The 24691-nt window shown below is 37.3% G+C and overlaps 1 protein-coding gene across 1 annotated transcript in view; it reads right to left on the reverse strand.

Moving 5' to 3' along the window:
* Positions 1-24691, reverse strand: part of PAPPA2 (pappalysin 2) — a 245644-nt gene that overhangs the window by 100535 nt on the left and 120418 nt on the right. Inside the window, exons 9-12 of the mRNA XM_006199611.4 lie at positions 22993-23121; positions 19092-19183; positions 15280-15473; positions 13229-13375 (exon numbers count right to left, since the gene is read on the reverse strand). Of these exons, the coding sequence (XP_006199673.2) occupies positions 13229-13375; positions 15280-15473; positions 19092-19183; positions 22993-23121 (562 nt within the window). The remainder of the gene's footprint in view (positions 1-13228; positions 13376-15279; positions 15474-19091; positions 19184-22992; positions 23122-24691) is intronic.

Consider the following 24691-nt stretch of genomic DNA (forward strand, 5'->3'; position numbering starts at 1 on the left):
TAATATATATAATATATTAATGTATATTATACATATATAATCTTTATATATGCAATGGTCTAGGCTATTTTTACTTTACATGAAATAAGTAATGAATTTTATGTTCCTGGATGTTAAAATAGGTAGTGGCTGGAGCAGAAAATTAGGCAACATGAAGCTCAGCTCGTTCTTTGCCACTACAGGTTCAACACTTCTCTCATCACCACGCCAGATGCATTATGTGAACAGCCATCCCCTTCAGGACAAAGCACACCTGATGCATCTCCTTGGTGACTGCTCAGATCTGAAATGAGCACCAGGCATGCACCGAGAGAAAAGTCCAACAGGCTACGTCAAGGAGTCTATTAGCTTTGTCTCTAATGCTTTATTATTTAACAAGGAGATGGCATCCATGTATTTCACAGGCAATATAAAATTAATTTGAACCTGGCTTTTATGCAGAAGATATACTATAGCTAGATATCAGAAAGGAGTCAACATCTTCTAGAAAAGCAGTTGATTCTCAGGTTGAGGAATGGTCTAAAGATAGAGTGATTGCCAGTGAAATTAGATCAGTGAATCTACCACAGAATACTTTGAATCAGAGAAAATATATAAGATTGGAGGGAGAGAGAGAGACAGAGAGAGAGACTGAGAGAGACAGAGAGAGAGAGAGAGAGAAACTGGCTGACTGACAGAAGTGGAAAACTGGTCCCACACACTCAGCTTTCCACCCAAAGCCTGCATATTAACTGCCAGTCTAACTTCTGGCCACTGGTGAAGGGCAAGACTGAAAGAATGTTTCCATGGTGCAGAACTGTTTAGGTTTAAGAAATGCGTCTTCAATCTGCCTGCTGGGTACAGACACACTTAATAGACTCCCAAACCAAGCATTTCAAAGTCCAGGTCATCCTTTGTGGTGGTCCCTGGACAGCAGACCCTGAAACCATACCACAAACTTGAAAAGAATCTTCCCTGAGGTTTTAAAATGCTTTTGGTTAGTTACTGAGATGTTATTTTGTGTGTGTGTGCCTTTCCATCTTCATTCATCTATGGCACTTCCTGATTCCAGAGAGGAAGGGAAGGCCCTTGAACAGGAGAAAGTGTACACACACTACATTCTGTTTGTATAGCATTTTCCAGTTTGCCAAACATGATCACATGCTTTGCTGGAGACTCCATTAAACTCATTGGGTTTTTTGTTCCTATTTGACATTTTTGTACCAAAATATCACCAAGATACAAAGGTTATATTATAGAAGTGGAAAGGAGGATTCTGAGAGCTTAAGTAACTTCCTCTAGCTGAATGTTAGACAGGTAGGAATCTGGGTTTTCTGACTTTAAGTTCTGTCTTCTTTTGACTGTCCTATGGTTCTTAATTTGGAGTGAGCAAAAAGTTACAACTTTCTTAGAAAATTTGTTGACATGTGTGCCCTTTCTCCCCACAAAAAAATGAAGTCACATGAAGACTTAGGTATAAAAGCATTATACTATTTCAGGGAGCTAAAAGAACCCTCTGAAAGCCATTCATAGTCCAGTTAGGGTCAACAGAAATTAGATTAAGGACTCTTATACTATTGGTTGAACCACATGGTTTTTTGGTAGGTGAGAAACTATCAAATACTGGCAATTTTATGTGGTTCTTCCTAATAATATTGCTGTCTATGTAAACTTAAGCTTTGACAAGGGAGAGCTTAACTCTCAAGGTTTCAAGGTATCTTACCTGAAGTCTAAATCTAACAGATGAAGGGAAGGTGTGAGCCAACTAGCCTCTTGTCTCTGAGCTGTCTTGGTGGCCTCAACACTTGAGGATGTGAGTCAAAATGTGGAAAGAGTTTTGAACCTGATTTGACCTCCCTCCCATGTCCAGTCCCCTATTTCTCTTGGTGTTGGTCAAAACCCAGCTGATTCATTGTGTTACTCCTTCAGAGCACAAGTAAGTTTATAAAAACCATGTGCTTATGCGGTTCTTTTTCTAAAGAGTGAGGTCCACTTGTCATTTTATGAAAGGAAGAGGAAACCTCCATTATGACCACTGCCATCCAGGAGAAGATATCTGACAATGTATGATTTGGCAAATCGGTGGAAGGGCTCAGATAAGAATCACCTCATTGGCTCAACTCCTAATAGCATCTCCTCATCTATGGTGTTAGACACCAGGGCTAAGTCTGCAGAAACTTTGTGTCAGAACAGCTTGTGAGACTCACAAGGGGGATCAGAAAGAGGCAAAAGCAAAGCTGTAGTGGATACTGTGGTGCGCCACCCAAACCCCCTCTTTATGGCTGATCATTCAGTTCACATCAAGTCTTTTTCAAGGAATCTCCCTCAGAGAAAAAAAACCCTCCACAATGCCATGCTACCCTCCTGTAGTAAGGGGGAAGGAGAAACCCATGTCTAGTGGCCTTCTGATAGGAATGAGTGGTGCACAAGGTGGGACAACTCTGAAGAGCCATCCCAATTCCCCACAGGATGCTGACACCTTTATGCAGCTGCTTCCTAGCTCCACTCCCCCCTCTGCCCACCCCCCACTTCTTTCACTCGCCCACAGATGTTGATTCCAGGGAAAGTTCTCCATAAACTTTCTGCACGCAAATCTTCTTCTCAGAATGTGAATCCTGGGGAAATTCTACTTAAGACAAAGTCTGAGAATGAGAAAATGTATTATGAAATATAGATAAAGAAGGTTCTCTTGGGAGCAAGAATGTTTAAGTGAGGGGTTGAAGGATGCACTGCAGGGCCAAAGTTTCCCTTCTGGGTGAAAAAAAATTGTCATTCCAATTATTTATGAAACTTAGAGTTTGCTAAGCTGTCACATCTAGGGCCTGAAAAAGATTCCATGTAAAAAAAAAATAGATTAGTAGCAATCAGATGGGAAAATGGAAAATGAGTCCTTTACTCTGAGGAGAAACTGTTTAGCCACAGGGATATGAAGTTCTTTTTTTTCAATGAATAACACTAGTTTTTGATTAAAAATGAAAATCTTATATACATAGTCATCTTTGCTTTTTTTTTTTTTTTGGATTCCCAGGGACTGCAGGAATCCATAGGTTAATTTTCCAAAGAGAAAAATTTACTTTGAAAAGGAAGAACTTTAATTTAGACATTTCAATCATACATACAGAAGTAATTCCAGTATGTATTATGACATTTTCTTTCCTTTTAAAAAGAAGATCCTGTATTTAACTAAACTTTCACTTGATAAATTAGAGGCATCATTTTGAACATCAGTCATTTAACTGAGTGCTGAAATAACAATCCTCTAAAGCAGCACTCCTCAAGCCTTAAGGTACATACAGATCACCTGAGAATCAAATTAAAATGCAGATTCTGATTTAGTAGATCTGAGATTCTGTGTTTCTATCTAGCTCTCAGGTAAAACTGATGCTTTTGGAGGCCAACCATACTTTGAGTAGCAAAGCTCTAAAAGTACCAATAGATATAGTTATCTTTGTCCTTTAGCATCTGATAGCCACTCCTTAGCAAACATCTTTCATACTGAGTTTCATCTCAGAATCTGCTTCCTAAAGAATCCAACCTGCCACAACCAAAGAAAATGACCAGTTCTCCCCATCTTTGAAGATTCTTTTTGATGAATCCACTTAAACTACAGTGCATCTTTTAAAAAGTTTTTCAGGAAGAGGTGGTTTGCCCCTATTTCTGGCCTTTGTCACCTCCCCTTTTCAATCTAGCCAAGCCCACCGTCCTACTTACCCGCCTCTGCTCTGTGTCATAAGCAGTATTATCAATATGCTCTTGATTGCCAAGACTAAGACCTAACATTCCCATCGTCTGTTCATGCAATCACCAAACATTTTAAACATCACAACAGGCAGGTCTGTGTTCATACAACCAGGACTAGACATGGTCTCTGCAAGATCCTTACAGTTTATGAGATGGAGAGACAGAAACAAGAGAGACAGAATAAAGTGTATAGAAACTATGACAGAAATGTTTATTGAGGAGTCATAGAAGGAAGAGATTAATTATACATACTAAGTAGGGCTTGGGAGAGAAGCTCAGGAAAGTCTACACCTTATAAGACAAGTAGTCCTTGAGTCAAATCTTAGAAGATTGAGTATGCGTTTTTTGGAAAGATAAAGTGGAGAAAGCACTTACTAAGAAGGAAACACATGAATTCCTTACCTAAAAGGTTATGGAAGTGTAAAAACCTTGGTGTTTTCCACCACTGAAAGCAATCTGTTATGACTAAAATTTCTAAATCCTAGAATGTGCGTGTGTGTGCATGTGTGCTGTGTGTGGTACAGATGAGTGTGGAAGATGAGATAATGGGGAAATTCAGTCTGAGATGAGGCTTATTCCTATGTCTATAATCAGTCTCCAGGTCCTTTTGAGTCTATTTTACACTTTACTCTATCTGTAGCATATGACTTATAACATTTCGTCTTCTACGGTAGTTACGTAAACATGCCCACTGAGGTGTATATAACTTAAGGGTGAAGATGGTTACGCATTCATCATCGAATTCCTCTACAGGACAATGTTTTTGTTCATTTTAGGCAATGTTTATTGAGTAGAATTAACAGTGAATATTGTCATCGTGTGGAAATAAGACAAATGTTCATAAATACCTTTAGCATTAACTGGAAACTAGATAACAGAGCAGAGGTCAGCACACTACAGTCCATGGACCAGATCTGATCCACTGCTTGCTTTTGTCTGTTTTGTGAGCTAAGAATGGCTTTTGCATTTTCAAATGGTTGAAAAAAATTCAAAGAAAAATAATGTGAATAATGTGAAAACTGTATGAAATTTAAATCTTGGGGTTCATAAGTATGATTTTATCAGCACACAGTCATGCTCATCCATTTATGTATTGTCTACGGCGGCTTTTATTCTGCTCCACAACAGCAGTGTGAAGAGACTATGGGCCACATACCCTAAAACATTTGTTATCTGGCTCTTTACAGAAAATGTTTTCCAATCCTCAGTATAGAGGAAAAACCATGGGCTTTGGAATAAGCTGGACCTGAATCTGAATCCTATCTGTACCTCTACTATGTATCTTAAATGAGTTTTCAGATGATCACTTTTAGAATCAGAAAAATCATATACCTGATAAAAATTAGTATGACAATTGATAATAAGATGTCTGGACCAGAATAAGTCTCAATAAATATGTTTCTATCGCCTCCTCTTTAGTGCCTGGTTTTTGGGATTCTCATCTTTGAAATCCAATCAATTAAATATGCATTGCCTATGCTGTTAAAGATTCATATGCGGTGTTTGGCTAGTTGAACCTAAACAAAGAAAGGGAAGAAATTGTGATTAACAGACTTTGTGCTTTATGTACCGAGGGCTTCCAGGCAGTGGTCTGCAATTTATAACTAACGTGGAGGAGGACCCTGGTATTTAAAACACTATGACCATGTGGTGGTTCCTGTTAGGACTGCTAACCAGTCCAGCCGGAGTGGGACCATTCTAAACTGGAGGCATTATAGACCAGCCATGGAAATAAACATGAACATATGATTTTGCATATGCAGATGGGCTCCTTGTGAAACCAAACAATAAGTACTTTGTTAAATGTCTGCTTCTCAGATTGCTTCACTGGTTGTCTATATTGCTTAGAGTCAAAGCACTTTCTGGACAGGCTCATGCCTTCTGTTTCTTTCTCTATCCCCTAATGGCACTTAGAGTTTACAATATGCACTTAATAAATCCTATGGACTAGATCCACAAATATACCGTCTTTGAAGAATTTAGAAGAAATCCAACAAAAGAAGACAGAAAACCTTTTCTTCCAATTCCACATATGTTTTAACTTGTTTTCTTGCTCATGTCATGTTTCCCTGTTTATCCCCAGTGCTTATTTCTGGGTTTGGCATATCACAGGTGCATAATGAATGTTGACTGAATGAGGCAATATAGTGTAAAGGAAAAAACTCGGGATTAAAGTCAAGAGGCATGAGCTTGAACTTCAGGTTTATTACTCTTATTCCTGAGTGAGGTAGAAAAAGCGCTTCGAGTCTTTGATCCTTATTTTCCTCATCTGTAAAATAGGAAAACACCTACTTTGCCAGACTCACAGGGCTATTATGGGGATCAAATAAAAAAGTGAGTGAGAATGCACATTGTAAACTGTAAATGGCTTTAAAATGTGCTTGTTATTGTAAACAATACAAAGAATCCACATTTTATGCTATGTAAGAGAAAATTCTCAAATTTTGGTCTATTGACCCAAGATTTAAATAATAATAATAATAATAACAGTAAGGAAAACTAACAGAGATAAGCTACCTTAGAAAATATGGACTAAAATGATAGAAATTTTGTTGCGCAAGTAGCATGTTAGTAAAGAAAATATTTTGGAAAGATATTTTCAAGGCTAATGTTTTCCAGTATAGCTGTTTCTCATTTGCACAATAAATTTGTCTCTTAATCCATTGCATACAAATCATATTGTGTAGCAAATCAAGATTAAAGTAAAATAAAAGGAATAATAAAGAGTCAGAAATCCTTCAGTCCTCAGAAAACTTTGGAATAAAACTTACCTAGCTAATTTTTTTTAATCACTTCCTAATTTATTTGGTATTATGTGGATTTGTGAAAACTAAATTTTTGTTATATTTTTATATATTAACTTCCAATGATATTCGTGATTTTTTTCTCATACAAGTAATATTACTCCTATATCACTTGTAATAAGGACAGAGTGCAGATCTCGAAAATATATATACATTAAAAATTCCAATTGGAGATTTCTGCTTCCAGTTATGATGAAGTAACTTAGAGTAGAACACGTGCTCCTGATAAGGACAATTTAAAAATATGAACAAAGTAAACAAAAAAAAAAAGTTTGAAAGCATTTAAGAGCAACCAAGGGAGTCAGGACTGAAGAGACTCAACAAGAGAGAAACTACATCAAAGGTAACCTACCTAACATTCTGTGTCATTATTGCCACTGAGATGATTTTCAACTTCTAAGCTAAGCAGAAGAAGAGCGTACGACGCTAGGCAGAAATTGGCAGATGAAAGGCCAGAACGTTAAGCAGAACTTTCAGCAGACACATTCTACTGAGGAAATAGAAACTGTGCTTCAGAGACTATCAAGGTGGAAGGCCTAATACAAGCTTTTAGTTGAGAGCCTTGCAGGACTAGGCCTTAAGAGGAAAGGAAATATGAAATATGTCCGGGCCCATTAATACAGAAGCACAAGCTTCTATATTTAAGCACTGATTAGATTAAGCTGCTCTTTCCCAAATCTTATTATATATTTTTTTTTAAAAAGTAAATCATCTTGAAAGGAAGATACTGTTAGCCAGAGCCTGTCCAATTCTTTCAGTTTCTCATATTCAGTTAAGACATTACTCAGTATGATAGTAGATATGCCTAAATTAATGAAAAGTTTTTAAAAAATCAACATGAACAGATCTCAGGTCACCAAGATATTGGTGCTATCAGACACAGAATTTAAAATGATTGTGATCAATATATACTTTTAAATAAAATATAGGATGGAGAATTTAAAAGAAAATGAAAACCTATAGAAAAAATTAATCAAGTATTCTAGAATTAAAAATACAATGACTGAAATTATTAATTTAATAAACATTTTAACAAGTAATTATATGTTGTAAAAGTTGGGATTAGTGAAAAGGAAGATATGTCAGTGTTAAATAGTCAGAATGCAGCCTGGAGGAAAAATGAATGGAAAATAGAATATGGAGAAAAGGAACAAAAATAAGCAGCAAAAAGCTCAGATGTATGTAATTTGGTGTTCAAAGAAAGATGGGCAGGTAAAGACATTAAGCCACAGTTGACAAGCCCTTAACCAGATATATGCAAAGGAAAACCAGCTTAGGAACATTATAGTAAAACTGTTGAAGACAAGGAGATTGTGTTAAAAGCACTAGAGAATAAAAGACATTGCCTTCAAAGTAATATATATCAGATGTACAGCTAACTTTAAAAAGAAAGTATTTAGGTAAAAAGGCAATGGAATAACATCTTTAAACTGATAAAAACAACAACTGACCACCTCAAATTCTATCAAGCAAAGATACCCTTTGAAAATAAATGTCAAATAAAGATATTTTCAACTTTACCAAAACTGAATTTATTGTCAGCAGATTCATGTTAAAAAATGATAATAAATGGATTTCTTCAAGCTAAATAAAAATGAGAAAAGCATAGAAATGTAGGACTAAAGAGAAATGGAGGCAGTAATACTAGATAATTTTAAATCATAGTAACTTTAAAAACCCAGGAAACAGAAAATAGAGATGAGGCTTTCTAAGGTACCCACTGATTATGAAATTGTGAGAGTGCTAATTCATAGCAGACTCTAACCAGGTAAGGAAACACACGGCAGTCTCTAGGGTAACAAAGACAGAGAATAAAATAAAAGTATAACTAACAAACTAACAGAATGGGAAATCAAGTAATAAAACTACTTATTTAATCTAAAAAGAGCAAGAAATAGAAAAAAACAGAGAACATGTGGACCAAGTGAATTACAAATAGTATGTTGGTAGATAAAACACAAGCATCATTAATTACACTAAATATAATTGGACTGAATACTACAATTGGAAAATAGAGAATTTAAGATTGTATGTATATATATATATATACACACACACACACACATACATATACATATATATGTTGATTTCAAGCAGCATATTAAATATAATTGCACATAAAGATGAAAAGTAATAGGATGGAAGAAGGAGCAATAGGCAAACATAAACAAAAAGGTACAGCTATACTAAGAGCAAATAAAGTTTACAATATAGCAAGAAATATTCTTAGAGATAAAGACAGACATTTCTTAGTGTTAAAAGAGAGAATCCACCAGGAAGATATAAAAATTCTAAAATTATATACTGACAGTAGTTGCTTTACATAGTTTCCATGTGCACAATTACCAGTTATCTCAGCTTAGTTATGCAGCACCAGAATCCCAATAACAGAACACAAACTTCAGTTAGCATGACATTGTAACTGCAGAAAGTACAAGCCTCCTAATAGTCCTTCCATCCACACATCACCATGTAAATAACAAATGAAAGTCATGATCAGTGACCAATTACATCGCTCCTTTCGATGTCTGTCATTGATTGGTCACTGTGCAGTTGTGTTGCCTTGTCTCCCACTGACATTTTAACTACATTTTACAAACATGGATAATCAAAAGAGGGGATCTGCCGGCAAGGATGAAAGTGCAGCAAAGAAAAAAAAATTATAATGCTGGAGGTGAAATTTGAATTAAAGGTAAATAGAGTTATAGATGAAATAACTGAGTGTGGGAATACTGATGCTGCTGCCGTTTGAGACTCTGGATATGCAGCCAGAGGAACTTAGCGAAAGTGAAATTATTAACATAAATGACAAAAGCAGTGGTGACGAAAAGGATGAAGATGTCCCAGACGGAATAATGCCAAGGAAAAAATCAAGTACAAAGAACTCTTAGAGATATTTCATAGCATTGAAAGTGCAAAGTACTATAACATACTGGAAGCTGATCAAACTTAGAAAGGAATATGATAATTCACAAAGGCACAGAAAAGCTGCTTGCTTTGTAATATAAGTCACATGACGCAAAAAAAAAAAGGCAGGCACTGTTCAAACTACACTTGGTAGTTTTTTTTTTTTAACAAAGAAATTAAACACTTTAATTCTCTATGTTTGTAATGTTTTAAATTATAATGAACTAAAGTTTACTATTTTTTTTCATTTCCTTTCACATGTGTTACTCAAAATAAGAGTTTTTAATATTGTGACAAAAAGTTTCAGAGATCATGTAACAACGGTAATTTTTGCCATCAATTATTAAGTTTACTTCGCAGTTTCAGGATACACGGTCATTTTGTGGTCCCATACTGCAAAGTGAGAATTACCTGCATATTTAATAACATAGCCTCAGAATGGATATATCAAAAACTGACAAAAATAAAAGAGAAAGAGACAAATCCAATATTATTATAAGAAAGTCTAACACATACCTGTCAGTAATTGATGGAAACAGTATGCGCAATATCAGGAAAAACATGTATATATATTGTATATATATGATAGGAACAACATAATAGATGAGCTTGATCTATGCTAAATATATAAAATGCCGTATACAACAATTTCAATTCCAGACTATGTATTACTTTCAAAGTTCATGTAATATTTCTCAGTATTTAACCATGACTCATAATTCAAGGGTCAACAAATTACAAAAAGTTTGAAACCATACAAAATATAATCTTTGATCACAGGGGACTCTAGCTATAAATCAAAAACAGAAACGTAACCAGAAAATCCACAAATGTTTGGAAGTTAATCAGCACACTTATATATAACTCTGGGATCAAAAAAGTAATCAAATAGAAATTAGAAAATATGTTTGATTAACAGAAATGAGACATGTGAAATTTGTAGTGTGTTGCTAAAGTCATACTTAGAAGGAAATTGACAGTCCTTAACATATATATAAAAAAGAAAGAAGCTAAAAATTAATTATCCAAGCATCATCTCAAGTTATTAGAAAAAGAAGAGCAAATTTAATGTAAACATAAAAGGAAGAAAATAATGAAAATAAGAGCACACATTATGCTATTTTCATTATTTCCTTCTTTTTATGTTTATGTATATATGTATAAGAATATACATATACACATATATATCTTTTTTGGTTGGTTCTATAAAACATTAATAATAGATTAATAAAGTTGATAAATCTTTAGCAAGACTGAACAAAAAAATAAAACAGAGAAGCCAAAAATTAACAATAGCATAAGTGAAAAAAATGTCCTGGAGATTGTGAAAATATTACAAATGAAACAGGAGAACATTATGAAAAACTTAATGCCAATTAATTCAGAATTTTAGGAAAAAATGGACAAATTACTTGAAGAAAAACTGAACTTAACCAAAATAGTTCTTAGAAGAGATAGGAAACCCAAATTCTTCAACATTCATTTAAAAATTTTAACATTTATTTAAATGTTTTCCTCAAAGAAAACACCAGACTCAGATAGCTTCATTGATGAATACCTCCAAAATTAACACAAACCTTACACAAAATATTCCAGATAACTGGGGAAAAGGAAACTTACTTTTAGGAGTCAAAGTTAGCCTTCATCATAAAACCTGACAAAATAGTAAATTTTTTTTAATGTAGAAACTAAGGTATAATAAATATAGATTAAAAAAAAACACCTGAAATATTCAAAAGTAGGATCCAAAAGTAGTGACAAAGTATTATACATTTCCTCCAAGTTGTTATTTTTTCCTTAGGATCTAGCGTTGATTTAACATTTAAACATTTATCAAAATAAATCAAGACAGTGGCAGAACAAAGGGGGAAATAACACTACTGTCTCAATGAATGAAGAAAAAGCATTTGCTAAAATTCAATCCCCTTTTTCTCAGAAAACTATAAAACATTAAGAGAAATTAAAGAAGATTTAAATATCTCAAAGAATATGTTAGAAGATAGAGGACTCAGTATTTTAAAAAGAAAACTCTCCCCAAATTGACTTAGAGATTCAATAAAATCCCAGTCAAAGTTGAATCAGGTTTTTTTTTTTCCATGTGTGAAAATTGAAGCTGATTTCAAAATTTATATGGAAATTCAAAGGACCAAGAATCGCCAATACAATCCGGGGGAAAAAGGAGCAAAGTTTCAGGACTTACATGATATGACTTTAAGACTCATCAAAAATGTATAGTAATTAAGAGTATGATATTGATGAAGGACATTCAGATCAGAAGAACAAAATATAGAATCAATACACAGACCTCCACACACATATGGCCAGTGGAGTTATGACAAAGTTGGCAGTGCAGCACAATGGGAGAAAGAACATTTTAGTTTGAGTAATGATGGTTCTAGATTTAGGGGGAAAAATCCTACCTTGATCCCTACCTTATACAATACGTTAAAATTCCGATGGATTGTATGCTTACATGCAAAAGGTAAAACAGTAACATTTCTAAAAGATAAAACAGGAAAGTATATCTTTGTGGTAGGCAAAGATTTCTTAATACACTACACGAAAAGCACTAACCATAAAAAGAAGGATAAATTGGATTTTAGTAAAATTTAGAACTCTATCCATATGAGGATACCATTAAGAGTGGGAAAAAAAAGTAAGCTACAGAGTGTTGGGAAATAGTAAAAAACACACAACTGGAAAAGCATTTACATTCAGAAAGTTGTGAAGAAACCATACAAATTAAGAAGAAAATGACAGACAATCCAGTAGAAATTTGGGCAGAAGACTTGAATGCGCCCTTCAGTAAAAAAGGAAAACAGATCTACAAATGGCCAATTGACATATGAAAGTCTCCCAATCTCATTAGCCAACATGTAAATGCAAGCTGAAACCACAGGAGGATGCTTTTACATCTTCAACAGTGACTAAAATTAAGACTTAAAATATCAAATATTGGTGAACATGTAAAGCAACTGGAATACCCATGAGCTTCTGGTGGGAGTATCAGTTAGTACAAGCAAGTGGAAGATCATTTGGGATTATCTACACAGGTGGTCATCTGCCCAACTGGCAGTTCTGAATACACCCAACTGTTTATATGCATCTACAAAAGAACTGTATGGAAATGTTGATAGCAGAACTATTTGTAATATACACAATAGAGAAAAAACGAGAGATAACCCAAACGTTCGTCAATATGGATAAATAAATTATGGTATATCCATGCAGTGGAATTCTACACAGGATGAAGATGAATGCTCCTGCTAAGAAAAGCGAAAGCAGCATGGATGAATCCCACAGACAGAATGCTGAATAAGAAAGGCAAAAGGAGTACATACCGCAAAGGTTTTCACATAAAATTCAAATAGGTCAAAGTAATCTACAGGGATAGAAGTAAACACAGTAGATACCTCTGCAGGACAATAAAGGAGAGGGGGAGTGAGAGCGCCTCTTGGGGATGATGTTCATGTTTTGTTTCTTGATCTGTGTGTTGGGTAGAGAGGATGTTTACTTTGTAAACAGTTTTGATGTATGCATTTCTGATTTTTACACTTTTTTGTGTGTATATTATACTTCGATAAAGTGATTGCTTATAAAGAAAAGTCCAACGTTCAAAAAGAGCTGAAAATAAATTCAAAATATAAAAACTGAGATGACAAAAGGGAATTTCTTGAGAAGCCATTCCAACGCATCATTTATGCACACACATGTACCCACACATGTGCACAATCTAGCCATAGCTGTCACACACACACACACACACACACACACACAAAAACATTTGGGCCACTTACTTTGAGCCAAACCTCATCCTCTCTCTCCAGGCTACCTTTTGGTTGCTTCTTCCCTTCATCCTGAGGTCTATTTTGACTGGTGACACAGGGAAACCAGCCAGTAAGGGGACGGTGCTCTGGTAAACCTGGATGGTGTGATGTGCAAATCTGAAATGCAATTTTAACCAAAAATTAAATGTGGAAGGTGAGGGGTAAATAAGGACAATGAAACACTCCAGCTCAAAACCAAAGTTTTCCTCTTTTTCTGAATGCCTTAATGATCACATCATTGGCAGAAAACTTTTCCCAATGTAGAACATCTCAGTGCTCTCTGTTGGCCTCAAGATATAACTTCCCAGGGTACAAGAACACACAGGACAACTTTCAGCCCACTGCTGACCCAGGTTATCTTGCTCAAAGAATAGTCCTGGCACATCCCGGGCAGCTGCTCCCAGGATTAGTCAGGGAAGTCTGTCCGGGATGATGGTTAGATCCTTACCACGCAGGATCCACTAGTCCCAGGAGCGAGGCTACTGAGCCAGGGAACCACTAAGCATTCAGCTGCGTAAAGGAACCAGGAAAGAGAAACTCCAGGAAATTTCTCCCATTTCACTGGGGGAAGACAGACAGGCTAGATTAAAAGCCACCTTAGAGAGCTGTTTCTAACTCAGCATCTCCCAGCTTTCCTGGTTTCCTATCACTGTGCCCCAGAATTCATGAGAAAGATGCCAGAATTGGTTGAAGGAGTGTGGTAGGCATGGCTAGTTGCCTATCCATATTCATTTCCCTTTCTTTCTTATTAACAAACTCCAATTTTGTTCAAGGTGACAGTGTACCCAATGCTCATCTCCTCACGGTCCCTTACAATGAAGGATGATGAAGTGACCTGGATCTGAGCAATGAGATGTTGGTAAAAGCCTATAGTGTTGGACTTCCAGAAGAGCTGCCATTTTCCCAACAAGAAGAGACTAAGCTAGCATGCACACGTTTCCCTTTGACCTTCCCCTTCTTCCTGCTTGGAATAATGACTTCATGCCTGGAGGAGTCGCGGTCATCTTATGAGCGTGAGAAAGGAAGCTGCAAGCCAAGGATGGAACGAGCTGATATCTCGAAGACACCTGAGTCCTTCACAAACTCTTTGAACTGGAGGACCAACCACGGCTGGTTCCTCAGTCACCTGGGGGTGTCTCCTCAAGGCTGAAATCCAATGATTTCATCCTGGCCTAAAATACCTAGAGAGTTAAATCTTACTTCTGTTTAAAGGACTGTATTACTTATTGTTATGACGAATGGCAGAGTTTATTTGGCAATGGAAGCATCTAGAATAGTATCCAAAAACCAAAGCCCTTAATCTTCTTTTAAGTATTTAACTATAATTCACAGAAGTCAGTCCTCAGAGGATCTGCTGTTTATTTGGGTAGATATTCATGGAAAATTGTACACCTATGGGTTTGTTTCTAGTACTAACTCTAAAATTTCTTTAACAATAAGAATTCTTTAACTCAAATTGTACTTTGATCTTAAATATATATTTTTACCTTCATTTAATCCTTGTAATAAACCATTGAGTTAAATGCAAAAGGTATTATCATACCCAATTTACACGTGAGAAAATCAGGGCCCAGAGAGATTCGGTGACTTGTCAAACCTCACTTCAGTAATAATCATAATAATACTGGTAGATCCAGTAATGTCATCCAGGCATTCTGACTCTTCACTGCTTCTTTTTCTTCTTTTAAAGTAAATTATCCCAAATACAAAGCCCAAGCATAATTTTTGGGACGTGCAATTATAAGGTTAATTTTGAGATGCCTTTGTGTTATCCTGAAGCCAGCTATTGCATAGCCAAAGGTTCCTAGATGAAAACCAGTGAGGGTAAGTGAGATGAGGGTGGGAGACAAGATTTAATGGCCAGTCTAGAAGCTTTTCATTTAACATGATCTTATTGTGAGTTCAGTAAGAACTAAATTTGGTGTCAGAGTTAGGAGAAAAATGGAAGTCACACTAAGCATCTGGGGGAATCACGTCACAATTTTGTTTAGCCTTGACTCTGTTCTTCTGGCTTAACTTACCATGGAATGAGGTTCTCCAGTTACCAAGGAAACAGGACACTTCTTCTTGTCTTCATGAGAAGAATAAGCTTGGATAGCCCACTGATCCAGGTACCCTTTGGGAGTATAGAGGCCACAGTCTATGATGCTGGTTTCCTTCTCAAAAGGCTCACATATCCCGTCTCCTTCATATATATAGCACAGGCTTGGCTCCCCTGACAAGAAATATTGTATGACATTTGAAAAAGTGTTTTTATATATGTCATATAAAAATAATTACATTTTTTTTTCTCCAGTCGCTAAAGAGAATCCTGTAATTACCAGCTGGTCTAATGCCCACCCTGAGCATGCAGACAACACACACACACACACACACACACAATTAAAGAAGAGGATACTTCTCCCTGGGGAGAGTGTTAAAATCCATTTATATAATAAAAAGTATACAAAGGGGTGGGCTTGAGGAGAAGGAATAGGGACGACAAAAAGCAGCTATAGGCTGGATATAGAAAGAAAATTTAAACAATCAATAAGCAAGGTACTTAGGGGAAGCTGGGGATATAAGAGGGGTAAGTAAAAGAAGAAAGGAAATTTAAATAGACGGTATGATGTGTTATGTCCTTGGATCCTCTTCAGAGTTTTTTAAAATGTTAAAGCATTGGAAGGATTTGTTTTCAATTACTTTTTGCTGCCAGATTGTGTTTCTTCAACTAACCATGCAACTTTCTCTGAAATGGACAGTATGAGCTCCAGGTTTACAAGGGTTACACACGTATTATGTTTGAGTCTTACAACAGCCATGTGAGGTTTGCATATTTTGTTCGTTTCTCAACTGGGCGATCTGAGTCTCCGTGATTGTAAGTGACCTGCCGAAGTTCCCTTAATGCAGAAGCAACATGGCTTGGCTTTGAGCCAGGCTTACAGAAGGCAAGTTCAGGGGCTGTCTCTTACTCCCCACACTGAGGGACTGTCGTTATGAGCAAACATGTGAATAATGAATATGTGAGAAAAAACGCTGGGCTTGTACAGCAAGTGGTGTCCTCTGGACAAGCGCTGTACTTGCTCAGAGGATAACTCCTACCAAGTGAACAGCCTCACCATACCGACTCCAGATGTGCAAACTAGCTTTTCTCAAATGTAAAAAGTTGAGATGCATTTACAAAGCCATTTATTAAGTACTATTGCATTTTCTAGCCATATTTCTAGCATGATTCTAATTTCCCATTTCTACTTAAAATAACAGGACATGAAAATAAGATTAAGATGTAAAATAAATCAACACATAGGTACGCATTCAGTAACATCATTACTAAAACTTACTGTCACTATACAGTTATTTTACTTTTAAATTCTTCACAGATAGACCGCAGGGCTGTTCTGATGATTTTTCAGTTGTTTATCATTATTTAGTTACTAACAATTTTCCTTCAGAATTTCTTCAAGTCTAAGACCCTTCTGTGGTAACTCTCTCTACTTGTCAGGAATAAGCCACTGTTCCTAGAATTTGATTCTAAACCTATTTTGGGTTTAAAACTTCTGCGTTCCATCAAATCCATGGCCTTTCTGACTCACTTGCCCAAAGTCAGTATGTGTGTATTTGGAGTGACTTTTCTATGATTCCACACATATATAAATCTATAAATCTATATCTATGTCTATATATTCCAGATATATGGATATACAAATATATATATATTTGTATACATAAACATGTATAGTTTATCTGCACTACATATTCATTCTTATGTATATATGAATATATATATATTTTATAATATGTATTATTTATAACATATATGTATATATGTTTTATTTATCTGTATAATCCAGTGACTGCTTCTTGTTGCTTCTTCTCTATTTTTTTTACCATGGACTTAAAATTTTTGCCTCTGACTTTTTCAAATCCATGTCAAAACAACAGACCACTTGTAAAACACATTTCACAATGGTTTCTTCAAACCTAATCTTTTGAGAAATAATGGAATAGAACACATGCTTAGTATACTATGAGCATATTACTCACTGAAACAAATGTCTAACTGTGGAATAGATCATTTTAACTTTGTCCTGTGAAGTTAAAATTATTCAGCCATAGTCTTACTAAAGTTGGAGGGTAAGGAAATATGAGCCAAGTTTAATGGAATCAAATGTGATAGAAACAAAATAAGGTCAGTTTGCAAGCTAAATGAAACTTGAGCTGCCTTGGAGAAGGGGTGTGTGTGTGTGTGTCCATCATGAGCCCACTATGTGCTACCAAAAAGAAATGATGTAAACAGAGGTGGCATTAACAAACACTTACGTGCAGAAGAGGGGAGGTAATCAGTTTGGTGTATTCTGCACAGCCAGACCACATCTGTAGTATTAAATTCCTTTCTGGGCATTGACCACATGAAGTATGCCAGCTTAGGGTAAATAGGAAAGGGTATGGAAACCTAATCACCTGAGGGGATGTTTGGGTTGGAAAAGGAGAATAATGGAGAGGCATTTCAAACATCTGAATGGTAGTCAAATAAAACAGGAAAAAAATGTATCCTCTGTAGTTTCATAGCAAGGAAAAAGCACTTGATTAAGAATTCGGAAAGCTGAGTTCCAGCACTGGCTTTGCAGAAACCTAGTTATATGCCTGGGGATGAGTCACTAAAGTGCTCTGAGCCTCAGTTTCCAAACCAGAAAAGGGTGGAAGACTTGTATAACAGATAAAGCAATTTTTAAACAGAATAATCTCTTTCATGGTGCATTCTTCACTGCTAGATGTGTGTAAGCGAAAACTAGAGGCCTGTCTCTCAAGAAACGATGGAAGAGATTTCTGTAAGGGGAGGAAGCTGGACACAGGAAGAAATCAGGGAGCCTATCAGGCTTGTGGTATATGGTGGGCAATGAACATGCTTTGTTGGATGGATGGATGGATGTCAGATTACCAAGATTTTATAATTTCACTATTTTGCTCTGGAGAGCAGGGGCATCTATGTGCTCTGTACCATATTTAACACCTTAATAAATTCTACATAATTATAATCATATCCTACTTATCTTGAGATTTAGAAACATTGAAATCTTTTAAAATGCACTGTTTTTTAAAGTAACTCTGATACGTGGGAGAAGCGTTCTGGAGGGCCTTCTTATGTGGCAAGAGTGCGGACCCAAAGCCGCCTAGTAATAACTTATTGCCAGTGAGTCTCCAGGATCAAGAAATGTTACGACCCTCTGCCATTCCTCGTGATCTTATCTATTAAACACAGACACCAAGACATAGCTTGTATTTCCTTTGGATTAAAAGATTTCCTACCTGAATTTTTATGTAGAGTCTGTGTGAGTTTACTGCTTAGCTGGCATTTTGATGTGAGACATGGGGACCCAAGAGCAACCCTTGGTAACGTTAATCTAAGAGGCAGGATGACCTAGTGGTTTAATATGTAAATTCTAGGGCTTTGCTTCCTTGGCTCGAATCCTGACATCATCACCTTTAACTGTATTAGGAGGAAGCAAGTTATTTAAGTTCTCTGCACCTCTGTTTAGTCTCCTCACGTTTATTGTAGGCATTAAATGAGATAATATATGTGAAAAATTAGACAGTGCCAATGACACATCAAATGGCACTGTTGAAGACCAAATGGAGATCCAATGAACAAAATAACATGGTGCCCTGCTGTCATATCACACTTTAGGCCGGGTGTTAAAAAACAACAAAAGAAACAAACAAAAATGTCATTGTTGCTATCACTCAGCTACACATTGCAGGATATCAAGAGCTCACAAAAATAAGCCACACCTCCAAAACAGGACAGAAGCCACGGCAGGTGCACATGAGCCTCAGCAGGTGCTCCTAAACTCACCCACACAGTTGAAACCTTCCTCTAGTTCACATGCCCTTGAGCAGCCGTCTCCACTCAAAAGGTCCCCATCATCACATTCTTCTCCCAGGCTCCTGGAAGGTAAAAATATACACTCTTATTGACATATATACATACATAAAGTAGGTTTTCTCATTTAGTTACTGCCATTTCAAGCTCTTAAAACTCCTTACATGTATTAAAGAGTGCAAGCTGGAATCAAGGAGGAACTAAGAGATTGCTTTTAATCATGGCTCAGAAACATTTGGAGATCCACAAGGGTCCTGCCAGTGTTTCTGGAAGATGCTCTTACACTAGAAAAGACCTATCAGCTTAATAATGAGTGGACTCCTGAAGACAGTTAGCTGATCTGGTGAGGAGGACACCTGCCCGTCAATGTGTGGTTTTGTCTTCCATTCATTTTCATCTGATATTTACGTATGTTGAAATGGTTTTGTTCTGTCTAGATGCAGTTGTTGTTAAGTTAGGATTTTATGGAATTGAAATACTTATAAACCCAGAGACTCTGCAGCCCAACTGCTGCCTTCTCTCCGTCCAGTGCAGCTCTATGGTTTGGGTCCTAGTACCACCTGGTGGCAGCTAACATATATTGCAGGGGAAGAAACAAATAATGGGAGAAGACAAACACCATTTTTGTTTTGAATCTCAAATGCTGATACAACTGATGACTAAATTTGAATTGTTTAGAGGGATACATGAACACATTATGGGAACAAAAAATAGATAAACTAGGGTGGAAGCCCCCTTGAAAGAACCAAGATTTGACTACTGTAAGATGGGTTGAAGGTTAGTATTTTTTTCTCCATGGCTTTTCACCATGTCCAAAACGGACACATAGATAATGGACTCAGTAGATAAAGGATTTTCAGACCCAGGACATAATATCACTAACCGTTGTTTAAAGTATACCTCCTTACAGGGATGGAGTAAATATTAAATAACTAGATATGAAAATGCTTTCAAATGAATTAAAAGTGTGCTATAATTACAATTGTATAGTAATCGTATTTTAAAATGGTAAGCTGTAAATGGAGAAAGGATAAAAGACACGAGAAAAACAACATACTGGAAGAAATTAAGGAAACTCCAAGTTAATTTTCATTTCGAAGTTAATCTAGACAATCTAAGTATACTGTGTGTCATCTCATGCCGTGTATAATAAGAGCCTATATACAACTTTTATTTTCTAGCATCACATTAAACAAGTAAAAAAAAAATAGCTGAAGTTAGCTTTAATAATATAGTTCATCTAACCCAATATATTCAAAATATTATCATTTTAATACTTAATCAGTATAAGAAATTATTAATGAGATATGTTATGCTCTTTTTTGCAATGAAGTCTTTGAAATCTGATGTATATTTTTCACTTACAACACATGGCAATACAAACACGTGATCTGTATTTAGATTTTATAAATTCTGTGGTTGAAAAAGTAGATTCACCTACTCAAGTTGCTCCAAATACTTCCTAGTTTTCTGATAACTGAATCAAGATCCAGTTTTTAAATTAAATTCAAATTCAAATTAAACAAGATTTAATTTCTTCGTTGCATTCGCCATGTTCAAAGGCTCAGCGGCCACACGTGGCCCCCCACAGTGGACAGCAAAGACTGAGATGACCGACTTCTAGATAAATACACCTCGCAACTTCAGAGCCCTCCACTGTGTTTGTTTTGATAACTTTATTGACAAGTGATATCCAAAGTGACAACTTTTAGCTTTTAGTACAAATTTACTAAAACTAGAGTCTGAGGATGACTTCTTGGGGATCTGTGATTCCCTTAGAATAAAGCTACCCACTTTCGAGTGTTTTAAACAGTGGATTAGATGATTTGTGCAGCACCTTCTTGTTTTATGTGTAACAGAGTGCCTCCAGCCGAGACAAAGCGGCAGTTCAGAGACATCTTCCCACTGGATGGCAGAACTAAGTACGACTTTTTACAGAGAGTGAACATAGGCAGAAGGTGAAAGGAACACTTTGAAAGTGACTTTGTGAGGCTCAGTAGCCAAGCAGGTATTGCTACAGGTGAAGCTTTTCCAAAGCCCAGGCTAGAATACGCAGTATCAGGTAAGGAAGAGGGCCCTGCCCTCTTTCTGCTCCAGGCCCACAGGCAGATGTGGCGTCCTGGACATCAGAGGGCGGCTGTAGGAGATGCTACGACGTAAGGCTGAATGTTCTGTTCAAGGAGAGCTCTGTCTGGATGGCAATGGTGACCTACTCCTATAAACACCTTTACCAGTGAGCAGCAGGCCTAACGTGAGGCAGCCGGAACAGCAAAACAACACCAGCGTCGGCCAGATTTGTTCTGCGCACACGTGAGGCGTCTCCAGGAAGATGTTTAATTGAGATGGAGGAGGAGGCGTGGCAAGCTGAGACTGAGCTGGGCAGAAGGTGGCAGCAACCGAGCAAGGTTTGAGTATGAAACTGACCTCTGTTATCTTAATGCATTTCTGAGGTCTGGAAACATCTGGTGCTTATACTTCTATGAAAAGAAATAGACTTATACTAAAGCTTAAAGATCTTAGAAAATTGAGAAGATAAAAAATATTTAGTGATTTCTAAACAATGGCATGGAACCCCAAGAAAGTCTATAGATTGCTTCCTATGAGGTCTTCATGATATAAGATGCTTTCACTTGATCTGGGAAATTAAACATAGGCCATCTTGACCCAAATTTTGTCATTCTAAGTGAAGTAAGCCAGAAAGGGAAAGAAAAATACCATATGATATCACTTATATGTGGAATCTAAAAAAAAAGACAAATGAATTTATTCACAAACCAGAAACAGACTTACAGACATAGAAAAGAAACTTATGGTTACCGGGGGAGGGGAAAAGGGGTGGGAAGGGATAAATCGAGAGCGCAGGATTTGCAGATACTAACTACCTTATATAAAATAGATAAACAACAAGGTCCTACTGTATAAGCACGGGGAACTACACTCAGCATCTTGTAGTAACCAATAATGAAAAAGAGTATGAAAAGGAATATACATGTATATTATGACTGAAGCATTGTGCTGTACACCACAAACTGACACAACATTGTAAACTGACTATACCACAATAAAAAAAAAAATAGGCCATCTTATTAGGATTCGGAATCCTAGACAAACCGCAGTGCCTGGCCTTCCAGGTTCCTACCCCCAGCAGCTTTGTGTAAGTAACATATTAGGTTAGATGAGCATTCAGAATAGGTTAACAGAGGGTGATTGCTGGGACATGCGAGTATTCAGTACTACATTTGGGCAAGTCCCAGGCAAACCAGGATGAATGGTTCCTCTAGACTGACGTCACTAAAGGGCAACAGAAAAAGGAATCTATGGTGTGTTAAAGAATCAAAAGAGCGATTCCATTTTTACCTGGGTGATTTTACAGAATAGCTGGAAATTACAGTGCAGTCAGGTCTGCCAGGGATTAAATGAGCAAGTAAAGCTCAGAAAGCTCCACTGATTTTCCTCAGGTCACACAGCGCATTAGCAGCATGTCCTAGGCAACCGATCCAAAAGACACCCTCGCATCCTCTTTCGGAATCATTCGGCAGGTAACCTTCTCTGCCGTGAATTCCTTCCCTGAATCACTGCCCAGCAGTGGTTCTCTGAAACCTGAAGAAGGCCCCCACAGACTCAGCCCAAAGATCGCAGCACTCTGGGGTGAGCTCTAACTAAAAGTGAACCTGTCCTTGATCATATAGGGATGTGAGTGGTCTCTCAAGATCATTACCAGGGCCTAGATTTTTGTCTAATACTAGAACCACACAGTGCCTTGCCCCTTCCATTTCCAAAACCAGTCAAACTGAAACTCGAGGCTGACCCTCCTGGTCCAAGCAGGGCAGGGCGTCCTCGCTCACACATTCCCAGGAACACAGCACATCCTCACCTTGCAACCTTCCCATCTCCACAGTAAGGAGCTCCATGGATGTGGCTCAGAGGAGGCGAAGCTTCTCCCAGTTCTGCTCCAGCTTCAGCTTGAACTTGGTACCGATACATCTGCCCAGGTGTGACCTCCCTGTGGAAACCAATGGGCTGTAACCATCACATCCACATAGCGGAACATGCCCTGGGTCCCCCGCAGATGGCTTGTGGGCGTTTAAAATAAAACGTTCCGGGGAATATAAATGTTAAACATATGCCACATTGTCTGAAACAAAGATCAGGGCATATAGTCTTGCAGAGCAGCAGAATGTTTAAAACCACCTTCATTTCTGATTTCCCAGCATGTTCCACATAATGAGGATGCAGAAAATGCTTGCTGCATTAACACTGAACTAACTAATCATTCTACATAATCTAGGAGGATGGTATTTCGAGTGTATCTTTACCGTGTTAAACACATACACACACACAAAACCACCAACTACCGAACAACTTGTCTTCTGTATCACTGAAGTAATCAAAGACACTGAAGATGAAAGCTTCAGAGTTTGGACTCAGCAAGGCCCTTCTTGGATCTATGTGTCACAGTTTTCTTGTCTCTCAAGAGAATTCGTATCTCAAAGAGACTGAATATTTAGGGGGAAAAACAACTCTCTCCTAGAAGGAGGTGAGAACACCTTCCATTGTCATTTTGGGGATGCAAGAAATTCCACAATTAGAAATGTGTTAATTTACTCCCACCTCCAAACCTCCAAAATACATATAAACCAGGCATGGAGTTTTAATTAATTGACAGCACGGATGGGAGGGGTGTGATCAGATCTGATCTAGAGCCCCAGTGCACTGATCAAGTAGAGAATGGGAGAGACTGAACATTGACAAGGGGGAAGGGGTTCAAGAGGGGAGCTGCTGAATCCAAAGACAAATTCTGCCCTCAGCTTAATTTTTGTGCAGTGCCTGCACTGATTGTAAAAGTGCCACTAAAGCCCAGCTGGGACGAGACGGACTTAGGAGAGCAGGCTCTCACAGCGTGGTCGGGGCTACCGTAAGCGGAGTCCACACACCTCTTGCCCAGACCCTCTCCTCTTTGACACACTCTTCACCCTACAAATGGGAGACGTCATGGGGTTTCAAAAACACCTTCAAACACCTCTGTACTGGCTTTTAGTTATTTTAATAAGAAAGACACCTAAATATTAAGGACCTTTAAATTTCCAAATTAGCTTTCTTTAGGGAAGCACTCTTCTTCTCATGAGAGTGCCAGGTATTTCAAAGGCAAAACCAGGTTTATATCCTAATCAATTTTGATGGCTTCCCTTTTACAGGGTGGTTTCTGTCTGATGTCTCATCCAGCCGTGTGCAAAAGTCTTACACCGCTCTGAGGCTGGGAAAGGACTGGAAGCAAGCGTCAGGATGTGTTTACACGTCTTGGGGAGAAAATTCAGCAGCAGGTAACCCCAATCTTCAATGGTCGGAGTTTGTAAAAGGTAATCAGTTACTAAGGAAAGGGAATCAAAATGAGACTCAGTCAGAAAATTGGATTTTAATCCTGACTTTGCCACTTACTAGCTCTGTTCAACCAAATTAAAGTCAACCCTTCGTTCTCTCATCTATAAAAATGGGATATTATTGACCTTAAAGGTTTTGTGTGTGTGTGTGTGTGTGTGTGTGAGATATCAAGTTAGATAGCAATGTCATTTTAA

This window comes from Vicugna pacos, chromosome 21 (assembly GCF_048564905.1).
Source record: "Vicugna pacos chromosome 21, VicPac4, whole genome shotgun sequence".
NCBI classification, from domain to species: Eukaryota; Metazoa; Chordata; class Mammalia; order Artiodactyla; family Camelidae; genus Vicugna; species Vicugna pacos.